The sequence below is a fragment of the Danio rerio genome, chromosome 11, assembly GCF_052040795.2.
Source record: "Danio rerio strain M-AB ecotype USA chromosome 11, GRCz13ab, whole genome shotgun sequence".
Lineage (NCBI taxonomy): Eukaryota > Metazoa > Chordata > Actinopteri > Cypriniformes > Danionidae > Danio > Danio rerio.
In genome coordinates, this window is record NC_141031.1 from 9,862,474 (window position 1) to 9,875,367 (window position 12,894).

A 12,894-nucleotide genomic window follows, 5' to 3' on the forward strand; every position below is an offset into this window, starting at 1 on the left:
GTCACTTGAACCATACAGTGTAAATGGAGCTTAATATAATGTAGTGAGAGACTGTATTGTGTGTGTTTGCGTTTGTGTGTGCATCAAGCATGTTATTTATCTGTAAAGTGTGAATTTTGTAATAGTGTTGAAACACGTGGTAAAAATATGAAACTGAAATTATAAAGTTAAAAGAAAAATGAAGGAAAATGGACATTCAAATATGCTCTCTAAAGGTTATACTAGGGAAAAAAATCAATAGACATTAATACACATTTATTTTATTTCCTAAAGGTTACTGATATAGCAAATATGAGTTTTTTTTTTTTTCTTCCGGTAGCTAGACACGTACGTTGACACACATGTACTTGAGATGCAGAGCGGAGTTGACTACGACAACAGGATTTGAGTCTGTGAAGAATGGTTCCAGAAAGCAGGTAAGACAAAAACAAAAGCTTAAAAATAAAATAAACAAGTAAATAACAGGCTGAGAATGTGGTAAAATCAGCACGTCAATCAGTCGGCAATAGCTTTTGGTAGATTCAAGTTAGAGGAGCAGGCGCGAACGGCACTCGCAAAAAAAATTCTGAAAAGCATAAACTGAGGCCCCCTCTGGTAGATTCAAGAAAATAAAAACTGAAAACTCCTGCGACATATTTTGCACTCTGCAGACATGTATATAGGGGTACATAATCAGAATGAGCCTGGGTTGAACAAACCATCTAACATTATGTGGTTCAGCATCATAGATTTATACACTAGATATCGCATATGGACCCTGAGCATGAGTCAATAGCGCTGTCACAATTGTACAGTTCTCCCAGCACTAAAGTCATTCAACTGCATTAGTCAAGACAGTGCGCCAACGTAAAGATGCGGGACTTTAGCGCTGTGTACAGTTGTAGTAACGAGCAAACTAAAAAAAGCACAAAGGCAGAACATTTCATAGGTGAGATATAGTTTTTTACGTTTTTGTATGTATATAATGATAATACAGTGTCTTACTGCACTGACCCTACGGTAAAATAGCACCACTTCGCACTAAATACTAGGCTCATGCTAGTTTTGTTGAATTAAATAAGCAAACAATGCAAAAGAAATATGACAAGATACAGCGGTGCTAGAAACTTGTATTATTGTCGGCAAAGTAAACGAATCGTTCATAACGGGGATTCATTCACAATGAATCGCTCCCTTCGTTAGAATGTGAAGTGAAAGCAGGAGTGGGGGTGTATTTCAGGACATCGATTAGATCAAATTTAACAGGGAGAGAGGATAATACATTTCCATTCACACAAACGCTTGCTCTTTGTCAGCAATGCCCGTGCGATCACATCCATCAGTGTAAAAAAGTGAGGTAAAATTATAATTTTCGTAACTTAAAACAAAAAAATTTGCAAATCTAAACTCCAGATCACACATATACATGTATCTCTTGCTCTGGATGGCCACAGTCCTCCACTGCAGCTTGGTCCCGCATTCAAGGAGCGCTACCCTGTACTAAAGTGGCGGCTATATTGACGCATTCCTTCCAATAGACAACAACAGGGTAGACGACCTCTAATGTAAATATCTATGGTTCAGCACCAGGATATTTGACAGAGTCAACAAAAAGGCTGAAAAGTGTGTTCAGTGTGATCGGCCCATAAGGCCACATAATTAGCATTTTTACAGTATAAACATATTATGTCTATGTACCTGTGTGTGTTGGTGAAAAAAAAAAAACACAAAGTGTTGACTGGAGTGTTAAACATTTAGACAGCATAAATCTATTTTAAACAAAACAGTTAAAGAAAGACTGATGTAAGTTGAGCTTGATAAAATCATTTATTGTGCTCCAGAAGATTAAATCCTATTTAACCAGAAAGAAAGACAAAATGACAAATAATCTACATCACATCAACCCTTTGTAGTTCTTGACAGCCATTTTGATCTTCTTTCAAGGTTAGCCAGTAGAAAAGAAACACATAATGAAATTTGGTTGCTGTTTGTAAGAAAATGGCCCTCAGTCTTGCATTACATTCAGTTACAAGGCTTGTCCTGGCATGTGTGTATGTGAGTGTATGTGCATGTGTTTGAAGAAACATACTGAGCTGTGGAGATCTTCCCAATTACAGTTGAATACCATCTTTCTTCTTAGTACATGTGCACCATCGGTGTATGGTTCATTAAACTTGAATATCATTCAAAGGAGCTTCCTTTGCTGTGGGACACCTGGGCAGGTTGACTTTGCACATGCATACCTGCAGACTCGGGGCTGGCAAACAGAGCAGAGGGATGCTCTCTCTGGCCCATTTGTACGGTGTAGAGTTGTCATTGGTGAAGGCAGAACAGAGAGGCGAAGCCCAGAGGAGATTGTGTTCTGAACCGGAACATGTTGTCAGGGACAATGTGTGTCAGGAGTTGGCTGATCAGGAGAAGATCAGCACAGTTCTTTCAATCTTGTTCCCTTCCTTGGCTTCCCTCATTAGTTCGCTGCCACTAGCTATTCACTGGGGCTTGGATATTCACTCCCAAAAGCCTGCATTTGACCTCCACACCAACCAGTAATTAGTTACAGTGAGATGTAAAATACAGTATCAAAAGCAGGATTTTGAAAATGAACTCTGAATTCTTCTCAGGTCAAGGCTGGCTAGGACATAAACTTGCAGTACATAAAAATATAGGTTTTAGTTTATATCACTTCTCATGTCATGTTTGATTGGGGCACAACATGAAACACTCCACTTGTTATGTAAAGCCACATTTTTACAAGTGCCCTAGAGTTTTACCATTTTTAACCCATTCAGTCAATCTGGAGATCTGGTTGCAAGCACTTATAGCTTAGCATGAATCATTGAATCGGATTAGACCATTACTATCTTACACAAAAATTCCAAATAAGCGATTTGATAATGTTCAAATTTAAAGCAATGTTGTATGCTAATCTAAAAGACCTTTCGCCAGGAGAGGATGAATGTCGCATGAATATCATCTGAATAGTGTGGTGGTCGGGAAGTGTAAAACAGTATCACAAAGTGTGAAACACTTTTACGAAGCTCGAGACGAATTCACAATTTGTCTAAAAAAATTTCACTTATCATAATGACATAGGAAAACACGATTTTACCAAGGATGAAACAAATTTATATTTTAGAAAATTAACAAGACACAAAAACATTTTTACCAGTTCCAAAACAAATTTACAACGACAGAGTCTTTATGGAAAGGGAACGTACACAGCGGAAGTGATGTGGAATGTATCACACACCAGAAAATATGAGCTTGTGTATGACTTTGTAGACATACTATAAAAATCATGGTTTGACCAACTGCGATAAAACATCAGTCTCTCATTCAAAGCTAATCTGAGAAAATATCAGCCAGAGAGTTTGTACCAACATGTAAACGCGAGTACGTGGAAACAAGTTAACTTGAGTCCATAACCAATGTACGACATATATTGACTAATCTAAAAATGACCACGACGTGTAGTCCTAAATATCTCAGTTAGATAGGTCGATTGATACTCGTGCTGAATAGGGTTGGGTACCGAAATCCGGTGCCATTATAGCACTGGTAAATTTGTAACCAGTATGTACCGGATCAAATCAGCATATGAATTTCGGTGCCTAATTTCGGTGCCACTGGTGCTGCAACAGGGACTTAAGAAGCATCAAATGGGTGCATCAAAGGCACACATAGGTACGCGTTGTCGCACCATCCCTAAACATTTAATCCTAAACAACTTTGAGGAATACGGACAGGCGATGTTAGGCGTTTGTTCTTGTTGCTTAGGGAACGGACGCACACAACGCATGCAGTACAGCGCATTCGTTGAGCAAGAGTGACTCTCTTTAGATCAACACGCACAATCGTGTTCATCAAACTTGCTTAAACAAAGTGTTCTAAAGCGTATTTTACAAGCATGATTCTGACACAGCAACGTGAAGCAGATGCTTTACAAAAGTTGCGTGTAAGGGGGAAACATGTCAAACTTAATGACACATTTGAGGGCTCAAAGGCAGAGCTGTCACATGCACTCGATCTCTCGGGCACTCACTACCTCTGTCAGTGACTGTCAGGAACTAGTGCCTAGTTCCCCGCATTCGTCAGAGGTTGACCCCCAAATTGACAAAGGTAATAGTGATTTTAACACTTTTAATATAGTGTAAATAGTTTTACGTTAGGAAATGCAGTATTGAATTTACAAACAGTCGCCAAGTACCAAAGAACAGATGTAATACATTGATCAGATGTAGTTTTCAGTCACTCTTATACAAGTCATATTCAACTTGTTTAGTTTTGCCTTCATTCATTTTTGATTTCCGTCATCAACACATGATTTATTTACAACACATTTTTAAACATAATAGTTTAACTAACTAATTTCTAATATCTACTTTTTTATCTTCCCCATGGTGACAGTCAGTGCAGAACATTTTACTAGTTATACATAACATTTTCTTTGGTCTAGAACCACCACTGACTATAACATGTAAGCCAGGATCATGAAAGGAACATTCAAAAAGCAACTCAAGTAAACACTTTGATCATGTTATTGTCTTATTCAGATTAAGGCAGATCATTAGATTACGGTCAACCATGTAAACATAGTTACCAGCCCCAACCCTAGAAAAAAGGAGTTCAGTAATTTGATGACAGCCTTTCCACAGGTTAGTAGTAAGCTAATGTAATTTTATAATGCAAATCTTAAATTCATGCTAACCAACAACTGATCAAAGGAAATATATTAATGCAATTTAAATATAAAAAATATGAATTGATGTTTACTTTAAACATTAATTATATTGTTCTATTAAAATTATTTTTTAAAAGATTTTGTCAAATAAAAGATTTTTCTAGAGTCATCCACCATAATTTTGTGGCTCAAAAGTATCGGTTCAGGCACCGGTATCATTTTAAAATGATTGATTTAGCACCAGTCTCAAAATAACCCCAAACGATACCAAACCCTAGTGCTGAACCTTCGAATCTTGTTGATAACATGTAAATATAATTATTTCTTCACGTTAATTTTGGTTATATACTGTTCTGCCACAAAAATATTAAATCAATAATGTTTACAATGACACTGATACAAAGTAATAAGACTATTTATTTGGTATGTGTATGTTTTGTTGCTGTGAAAAAGTGCCGAATCTACCAATCTGCAAACGTGAGTAGATTACATCTGGAAAAGGGTCACCAGTTAACACAGAAACCAGTTAAACTGTAACACCAGTTTCATTCAGTTTACTTTTAAGAGTTCTCAAGCAGATGTTTACACCATGTAGACTTGACATCATTTCCACGATTACAGCGTACAGTGCCCTAGTTAAAAAAAAAAAAAAAGTAACAAATTGATGAAGTATGTCTGTTGTTTCCATCTGGTCTGCGTCCTTTAGAAACTCCAAACATGGACCACACGTAAAGCAAAACTATGTTAAGCTGCTCATGTGTTTGCCACGCAACAGGCAAAACAACCCTTCACCGCAGTCCATATTCGGTTACTTTACGCCATGATCTTCACAACATTAGTTTACCACGCTCACCACCAACGAAAACAACAATTTTCCCTGTGTCACTTCCAGTTTGTGATACATTCCCTTTCTGTAAAGAATCTGTCGTTGTAAATTTGTTTCAGGACTGGTAAAAGTGTTTTGCATCTTGCTATTTTTATTTTTTTTCTAAAACGTAAATTTGTTTCGTCCTTGGTAAAATCGTTTTTTCTATGTAAAAACTGCATTATGATAGGTAAAAACATTTTTCAAAATGTAAACTTGTCTCGAGCTTTGTAAAAGTGTTTCACACTTTGTAATGTTGTTTTGAGCTTTCCGGCCACCGTAGAATGGGTTTTAAAAATGATAAAAAAAAAAAAAAAACAGTGGAGTGTTCTTTTAACATGTAGTTGCTGACCAGGAGGATTTGCACAAAAGCAAAAAATAGACCATTGGTTTGTGAGAACCAAATCACCAATCTATTGCTTCTTTCGTATATCTTACATTACATGCTGAGGGAAAAACATGTTTATCTTCATGACAAAGTTTCAGTCAAATTTTCCATAAGTAAAAATATTCTCCAAAAAATCTCAAGCGTCACCCTGAAGTGACAACTCAGGGAAAAGGAACAAAGGGTTAGCATGTAGTTTGCAATGTGACAAGGCTCTGAGAAAGTGAATCATGAATGCTTTGCGATTCTCTTACTCTTGCCGGCTTCAATGGCCTCGTAAGATCAGAAGGCTCCAAAATGTACTCTCTCATCAGGGGTGCTCCTGTCATTAGTCTGGGATTCATTGGCGTTGATCATTAGCTTGTAGCATGTTGCGTAACAAGGCTTTGAAAAAGTAAAATAATCAAGGATGGATAAAATCAGCAATTATAGAAAGATTTGCAGGTGAAACTGGCTTTTAGCACTACGGATACCGACTTTGAGCACTTGCTCTGGGTATGAACCGACAAAAGTTTTGCTATCTTTTCCACCTTGCTCATTTGTCTGTCTGCTTTCTTTCTTTCTATAGCTAGCTTTAAGCGGTATGATCAAGGGTTTCGTAACATCAGAAGCCCTCCTAATACACTCTTTCATCAGGGGCCCTCCTGTCTCCAGTGTGGGATTCGCTTGTGATGATCATTCAGGGAAAGTTCTGGGTGAGAGGAGACCAACGCAAATCTCCAAGTTGTACAGAATAAATCCCTGTGTTGGTCACCGGTTGTTCAAAGCTGCGTAGGGGACTGCCTCATAAAGCACCGAAAATAAAAATAAAATGAGAATCAAACATTACAGTGATGACATTTTCTAAAGTAGGGTGTTTTTGACTATTAGCAAGAGGTGAAAATAAGAACAAAACAATGTATTATAACTGAGACCAATGAGCAAATCAAAGAGTACATTTATCGTCCCACACAAGGGAGCTCAAACAACAAGTGATTCACCACTATTAAAAAGTTTTACCAACACACATGTACAAAACTAGTCCTTATAACCAGGTTCACTCAAGCTATTTGCAAATGCAATCTAGTTAGCATATCCCCACCCCATCCCGTTACCATCTTCAGAACCCACCATTGTCCACCCTTCGTCAACATATTCCAATTCCTCCCGTGAGCCAATGTTTCCGTGAACAAATCCGAATGGGGAAGAAAATGATTTTTCGTTTGTTTTAAATAATGACTTAATCAGCAGAACAGCCACCAAGCAGATAAATTGTCATGCGCGTCGTGCTAAAAATATCCAGCCTCCCTTTGAGTCCACCAGTTTCAGTATAGACAGCACTTGTGTGATGAAGCTGTATCTGCCAGGAAGCCAATAAATTCCCCGCTACGCTCTTGAGGCAGATTCCTCAGTATCAACGCCCCCCAACCAGGGCTTAAAGAGCATGGGTGCTTTGTGTACATATCTAGATATGTAAATATGTCCTATACAATAAAAGTGTTCCCCCAAAAATAAACTGACAAAAAGAATTCAAAGACATTCAGTGAATGTCTCTATTGTGCATATTCTTGAGGACTTTTTCCCATAGTATTCCGCATTCTGCAGCAGAAGGAGAACACATGCCCAAATTAGGTAAGCAACGTCTCCCGTCTGCTCTGAAGAGAGTAATCTACAATCCAGTGCCCCGGGAAAACAATATGTTTCCTTTTGTTTACAAAGGGCCTCCCACACGTCATCTCTTCTGTGCTTCCATCGTTTTCTCTCCGGGTAACTGAATCAAACCATTCCTCAAAGAATCCCAGACTGATAGCTGTTTCCAGGAAATGGCCCTGGTTTTCTCACAATATAAGGGTAAAAAATCATCTGTTTGTTTGTCATTACATCAGAAATAGTTGTCATTTTTTTGTCCTTTTTTCTCCTTTAATAAAAAAAAAATGATAGTTTTGCTCCCGAGGAACTAAAATCAGCATCGTTATTTCCGTTTCCTCTGAGCACCTGGAGTAAAGATATTCCTCGACTAAGTGCAATTCCCTTCGTCCAATGTCACACCTGTACTCCACACGTACGGGAGTCTATGTGTGTGTGTATGTATGTTTGTGTTTGAGAACATGTCTGTGGCTATACTCTAGTGGTGGAGTGTGAATGAGGGTGTGGATGGGGCAGGGTGTTATTCTGTCCGCTGGAGTAACTGTTGAAGGGGTGTAAGGAGGTGAGGCCTGGCATGCTGTTGGGTATCATAGTGATGGTGTTGGGGGTCATAAGAGGTATGTCGTCCGGCGAACGGCGCATGGCGAGTGTGTAATCGGGTGGGCAGGCAGTTCTCAGGACCACTTCATGCGGGTGCATGGCCTCCCGGCACTCCCGCTCCAAGTCGCTGTGTTTCATTTGCAGAGACATAATCTCCTCTTCTTGTGTATGGGGCAGCTCATTAGCTGTGGTCCTCTGTGGGCTACAACGTCGGTGGACCTCGTGCCTTCGCTTGTCCTTCTTGTAGTAGAGTGCAGCGAATGCCAAGATGTTGAGGAACAGCAATGAAGCACCGACAGCAATAGTGACACTTAGTTCAGTGGAGTAGTCCCGTTGGTCAACTAAAAAAGGTTGGTTCTGGTTCTGGTTGTGGCTGTCCTGCGTTTCAGTGGGAAACGGCGTAGGGTAGGGTCTCTTGGTGTTGACCGGGATCTTCTTTGGCGTACGGGGAGTGACCTCAGGTAGAGGCAACTTGGTGGTGGAAATTATCTGGCTGACCTCGTTGAGGCTGTGGAGATGAGGCACCAGCTCTAGCCATAAGTTGACCTTATTGGCACGGTAATGTTCCTTGACACGGGGCTTCAAGCCGATGTGCAAGTAAAGCTGGTCCTTTTGGTTGTAACGTGTCCAGGCCACCTCCTCAAAGCGGTTAGGCTTGGTGTGAATGAACTTGGTGTCTTGCGGAACTGGCTGGTTGGGGTCACTGAAAGATAAAAGGAAGATTTCAACACACCCCACGCAAAATATAACATCTTTCAGATTTGTACATGGCATTCACTGAGCAAAAAATCCACAACCTATTACAGACAAGTCTTAGGAAGTGCCTGGAGACCCCTAATATTCTCAGAATGCTCATTAGGGTCTCCTGACACCTGTCTTTAAAATTACCAAGAATTAGTATGAGAGAAGAAATGACACATTTGCACACAAATGGATTTGTTGTCCTCCCGTGAGACCGTTATGATTCTAGGTAGCAATGTCATATGAACACTAAACTCACTCTAAGTGATTATCATTATCTTATTCGCTGCATTACAGCTAAATTGAAGCAAACTAAGTAGCTGTTCCATAAAAAGCAGTTACAAAAATGCAATGTAGCATAACCTTGGTAATTGTATGTATTTGTGAGTGAGAATGGATTAACAAACAATTAACCAATGATTAAACCTTAGCAACCCTGTTGCACTGTTCCCCGGCAACAACAGGGTATTATACTGTAATCAATAGCTCTCAAGTTATGAGACTCATTGGTGGTCTTACATTAAAACAAACTCACATTCACATTCTCATGTCTCTGAATTCCAACTAATAGCCATATTGTTTGCCTCTAGGCTTAGAGATTATAAACAATGTCCAGTTGTTTTGAGACTCACCCAGTCTTGGCAAAGTTGGTCCAGTAGGTCATTACGACTGCACTAAGCATAACATCATTTTTGGAGAAGTTGCATGGGAAAAGCTCAGTTGGACCGATCATGGGCAGCCCAAACACATAAGGGATCTCATCGCCATGTGCAGCATCAGCCCAGGGTGGCACCTGCTCTGTTTGGCAGTGATGGTAGAAGGCATAAAAATAAGTAGGTGAGCCAAAGCTAGAGTGTAGGTCTGCTGTGGCCACTGCTGGTGCAACCCACTGATGATCTGTGAAGAGTGCCAGCAGGGTCTTTCTTCTAGTCTCTGGGTTGTGGCGGTCAGCCCAGTCAGTGTACATGAATTTAATGGTCTCCCGCAGAATGTCCTTCCCCTCAGGGTAGCCATATAAATCATCCACAAAACTTGACACGGCATAGTCAAAATCGTTGGCCTGCACACCGTTCTCGTTGTCCACTATAAGTTCCACAAATTTCAGTCCCTCGCCTTGGTTGACGCCCAGCATGATGTCATAGTTGAGGAACTCCCCTTGTTCCATGAGGATCTGAGGGTCATCGGGTATAACATCACCATCAATTACAGGTCCAAAGGCGATGTGGTAGCGAGCAGGCTGGATGTCCTGCTCTACTAGTTCTTTGTAGTGTTTTTTCTGTAGGCACTCAACCATCTCCACTGTATCTTTGAGGTTGCACCCCACCTTCTTGGCCAGCATGCGGGCATACTTTGCCGGCTGGAAGCTGACTGCCCAGCTGGACAAGGCTGTGCCACTTTGGGCTATTGCCCTTTGGAAAAGACCTGTATAGGAGAAATAAGACAGAATCACAAACAGAGCAACCACAAAATGCTACATTGGGGTCCTCATATCTAAGACCACTAGTGCTTTTCTCAACATAAATGCTAAACCTTTTTTTCTTTACAGGTTCAAATGAAAAACATCAAATGCAGATTTCCAATGTGGCCTTAGACATTTGGACCCCTCTGTAGGCTATTTATACACAAAGTGCTCCTTAGTATGCAAGCTGGAGCAAATGAACAAATCCCGGTTTAGCTGTTTTTATGCAAATCTTAAATGGTTTGGGAAAACAGGCAAAGCAAGTAAATATGCTAATGCTGACGAACTTCAACTCGTCAAAGAGCTGATCAACATTTCAATTTATCATGTAATTTTAGCATGGGACTTTAGACATATTTCTAGAAATTGATTACAACGCATTAACAATCATTAGCTGTTTGCACTCCATAAACCCTTATCATCTATACCTGTTGGCAACAGAAAATTTGACCCAAACCATTAAAGAAAAGCAGATATCATGCACAAACGTCAAAACAAAAGAGCAAGTGAATGAGCAGGGGTGAAAGTGTGTGTATGTATGAGAGAGAGATAGACAGATAGAGCAAGAGAAAGGAAAATTGAGTTACTCTGTTACCATGACAACCCCTGGGATCTTAGTCTTAGCAGTGCAGTTATGGGTAAAAACACACACATATATATATATATATATATATATTTATATATATATATATATATATATATATATATATATATATATATATATATGTATATATATATATATACACACACACACACATACATACAGTTTAAGTCAGAATTATTAACCCCCTTTGAATTTATTTCTCATTCATTTATTCATTTTTTTTGTCAGCTTAGTCTCTTTATTAATCCAGGATTGCCACAGCGGAATGAACCGCCAACTTATCTAGCATGTTTTTACGCAGCGGATGCCCTTCCAGCCGCAACCCATCTCTGGGACACACCCACACACTCATTCATACACACACTCATACACTACGGACAATTTAGCCAACCCAATTTACCTGTATCGCATGTCTTTGGACTGTGGGGGAAATCTGAGCACCCGGAGGAAACCCACGCGAACGCAGGGAGAACATGCAAACTCCACACAGAAACGGCAAATGAGCCGAGCCGAGGTTCAAACCAGCGACCCAGCGACCTTTTTGCTGTGAGGCGACAGCACTACCTACTGCGCCACTGCATAGCCTGAATATATTTCTTCTTTTTTTTTTATATTTTCCAAATGATGTTTAACAGAGCAAGGAAATTTTCACAGTACGTCTAATAATATTTAATCTTCAAGAGAAAGTCTTATTTGTTTTATTTTGGCTAGATTAAAAGCAGTTTAAAAATTTTTAAACGTCATTTTAGGGACAAAATTATTAGCCCTACAGAACAAGCCATTGTAATACAATAAGTTGCCTAATTACCTTAACCTGCCTAGTTAACCTAATTAACCTAGTTAAGCCTTTAAATGTCACTTTAAGCTGTATAGAAGTGTCTTGAAAAACATTTAGTAAAATATTATTTACTGTCATTTATTAAAAATATTATAATTAGAAATGTGTTAAAAAAAAAAAAAACTTCTCTCCGTTAAACAGAAATCGGGGAAAAAATAAACAAGCGGTTTCATAATTCAGGGGGCTAATAATTCTGACTTCAGTTGAAGTCAGAATTATTAGCCCCCCTTTGAATATTTTTTTCTTTTTTATCTTTTACCCAAATTATGTTTAACAGGGCAAGAACATTTTCACAGTATAAATAAGAAAGTCTTATTTGTTTTATTTTGGCAAGAATAAAAGCAGTTTATATATATATATATATATATATATATATATATATATATATATATATATATATATATATATATATATATATATATATATATATTTTTTTTTTTTTTTTTCTGTAGACTACAAAACAAACCAGTGTCACAGTATACAATAACTTGCCTAATTACTCTAACCTGCCCATTATTTAACCTGACTAACCTAGTTAGGCCTTTAAATGTCACTTTAAGCTGTATAGAAGCGTCTTGAAAATACCCAGTAAAATATTATGTATTGTCATTAAGGCAAAGATAAAATAAATCAGTTATTAAAAATGAGTTATAAAACTGTTCTGCTTAAAAATGTGTTGAAAAAAAATATCTCCGTTAAATAGAAATTTGGGAAATAAACAAATAAACAAAATAAACTGTGAACCAAATAAATTAAATAAACAAGGGGTCTAATAATTCAGGGTGGCAATTATGACTTCAACTGTATTCTTAAACACATAGGGAGGAATGGAAATGAAATGGAAATAAGGGTATGCTTCAGTTTGCAATTCAACAAAATGGTGACAATTGTGCACAGTATGAACACACACACACACACACACACACACACACACACACACATATAAATATATATATGCGTGTATAAATATATAATGTATTTACCCTTTTTATGCCAATGGAAGGTGAATGCTGTATTTGGACAGTGTGCTAACAGTGTGCTTGCTGATGTGTATGGGCTTGACTAAATTAAGATGGAAGCATGAAACGACCCGGGGATATTTAATGTATGTAAACA

General features: G+C 38.6%; 1 protein-coding gene across 31 annotated transcripts in view; it reads right to left on the bottom strand.

Annotated features, from left to right (window-relative positions):
* Positions 1-5,230: 5,230 nt before the first annotated feature.
* Positions 5,231-12,894, bottom strand: part of nlgn1 (neuroligin 1) — a 786,090-nt gene continuing 778,426 nt past the window's right edge. For 15 of the 31 annotated variants that reach the window (XM_087271568.1, XM_087271573.1, XM_087271572.1 and 12 more), the window contains 2 exons: positions 9,510-10,299; positions 5,231-8,839 (listed from right to left, as the gene is read on the bottom strand). In XM_087271568.1, coding sequence (XP_087127694.1) covers positions 8,008-8,839; positions 9,510-10,299 — 1,622 coding nt within the window. In that variant the 3' untranslated portion in view covers positions 5,231-8,007. 31 annotated transcript variants of the gene reach the window in all.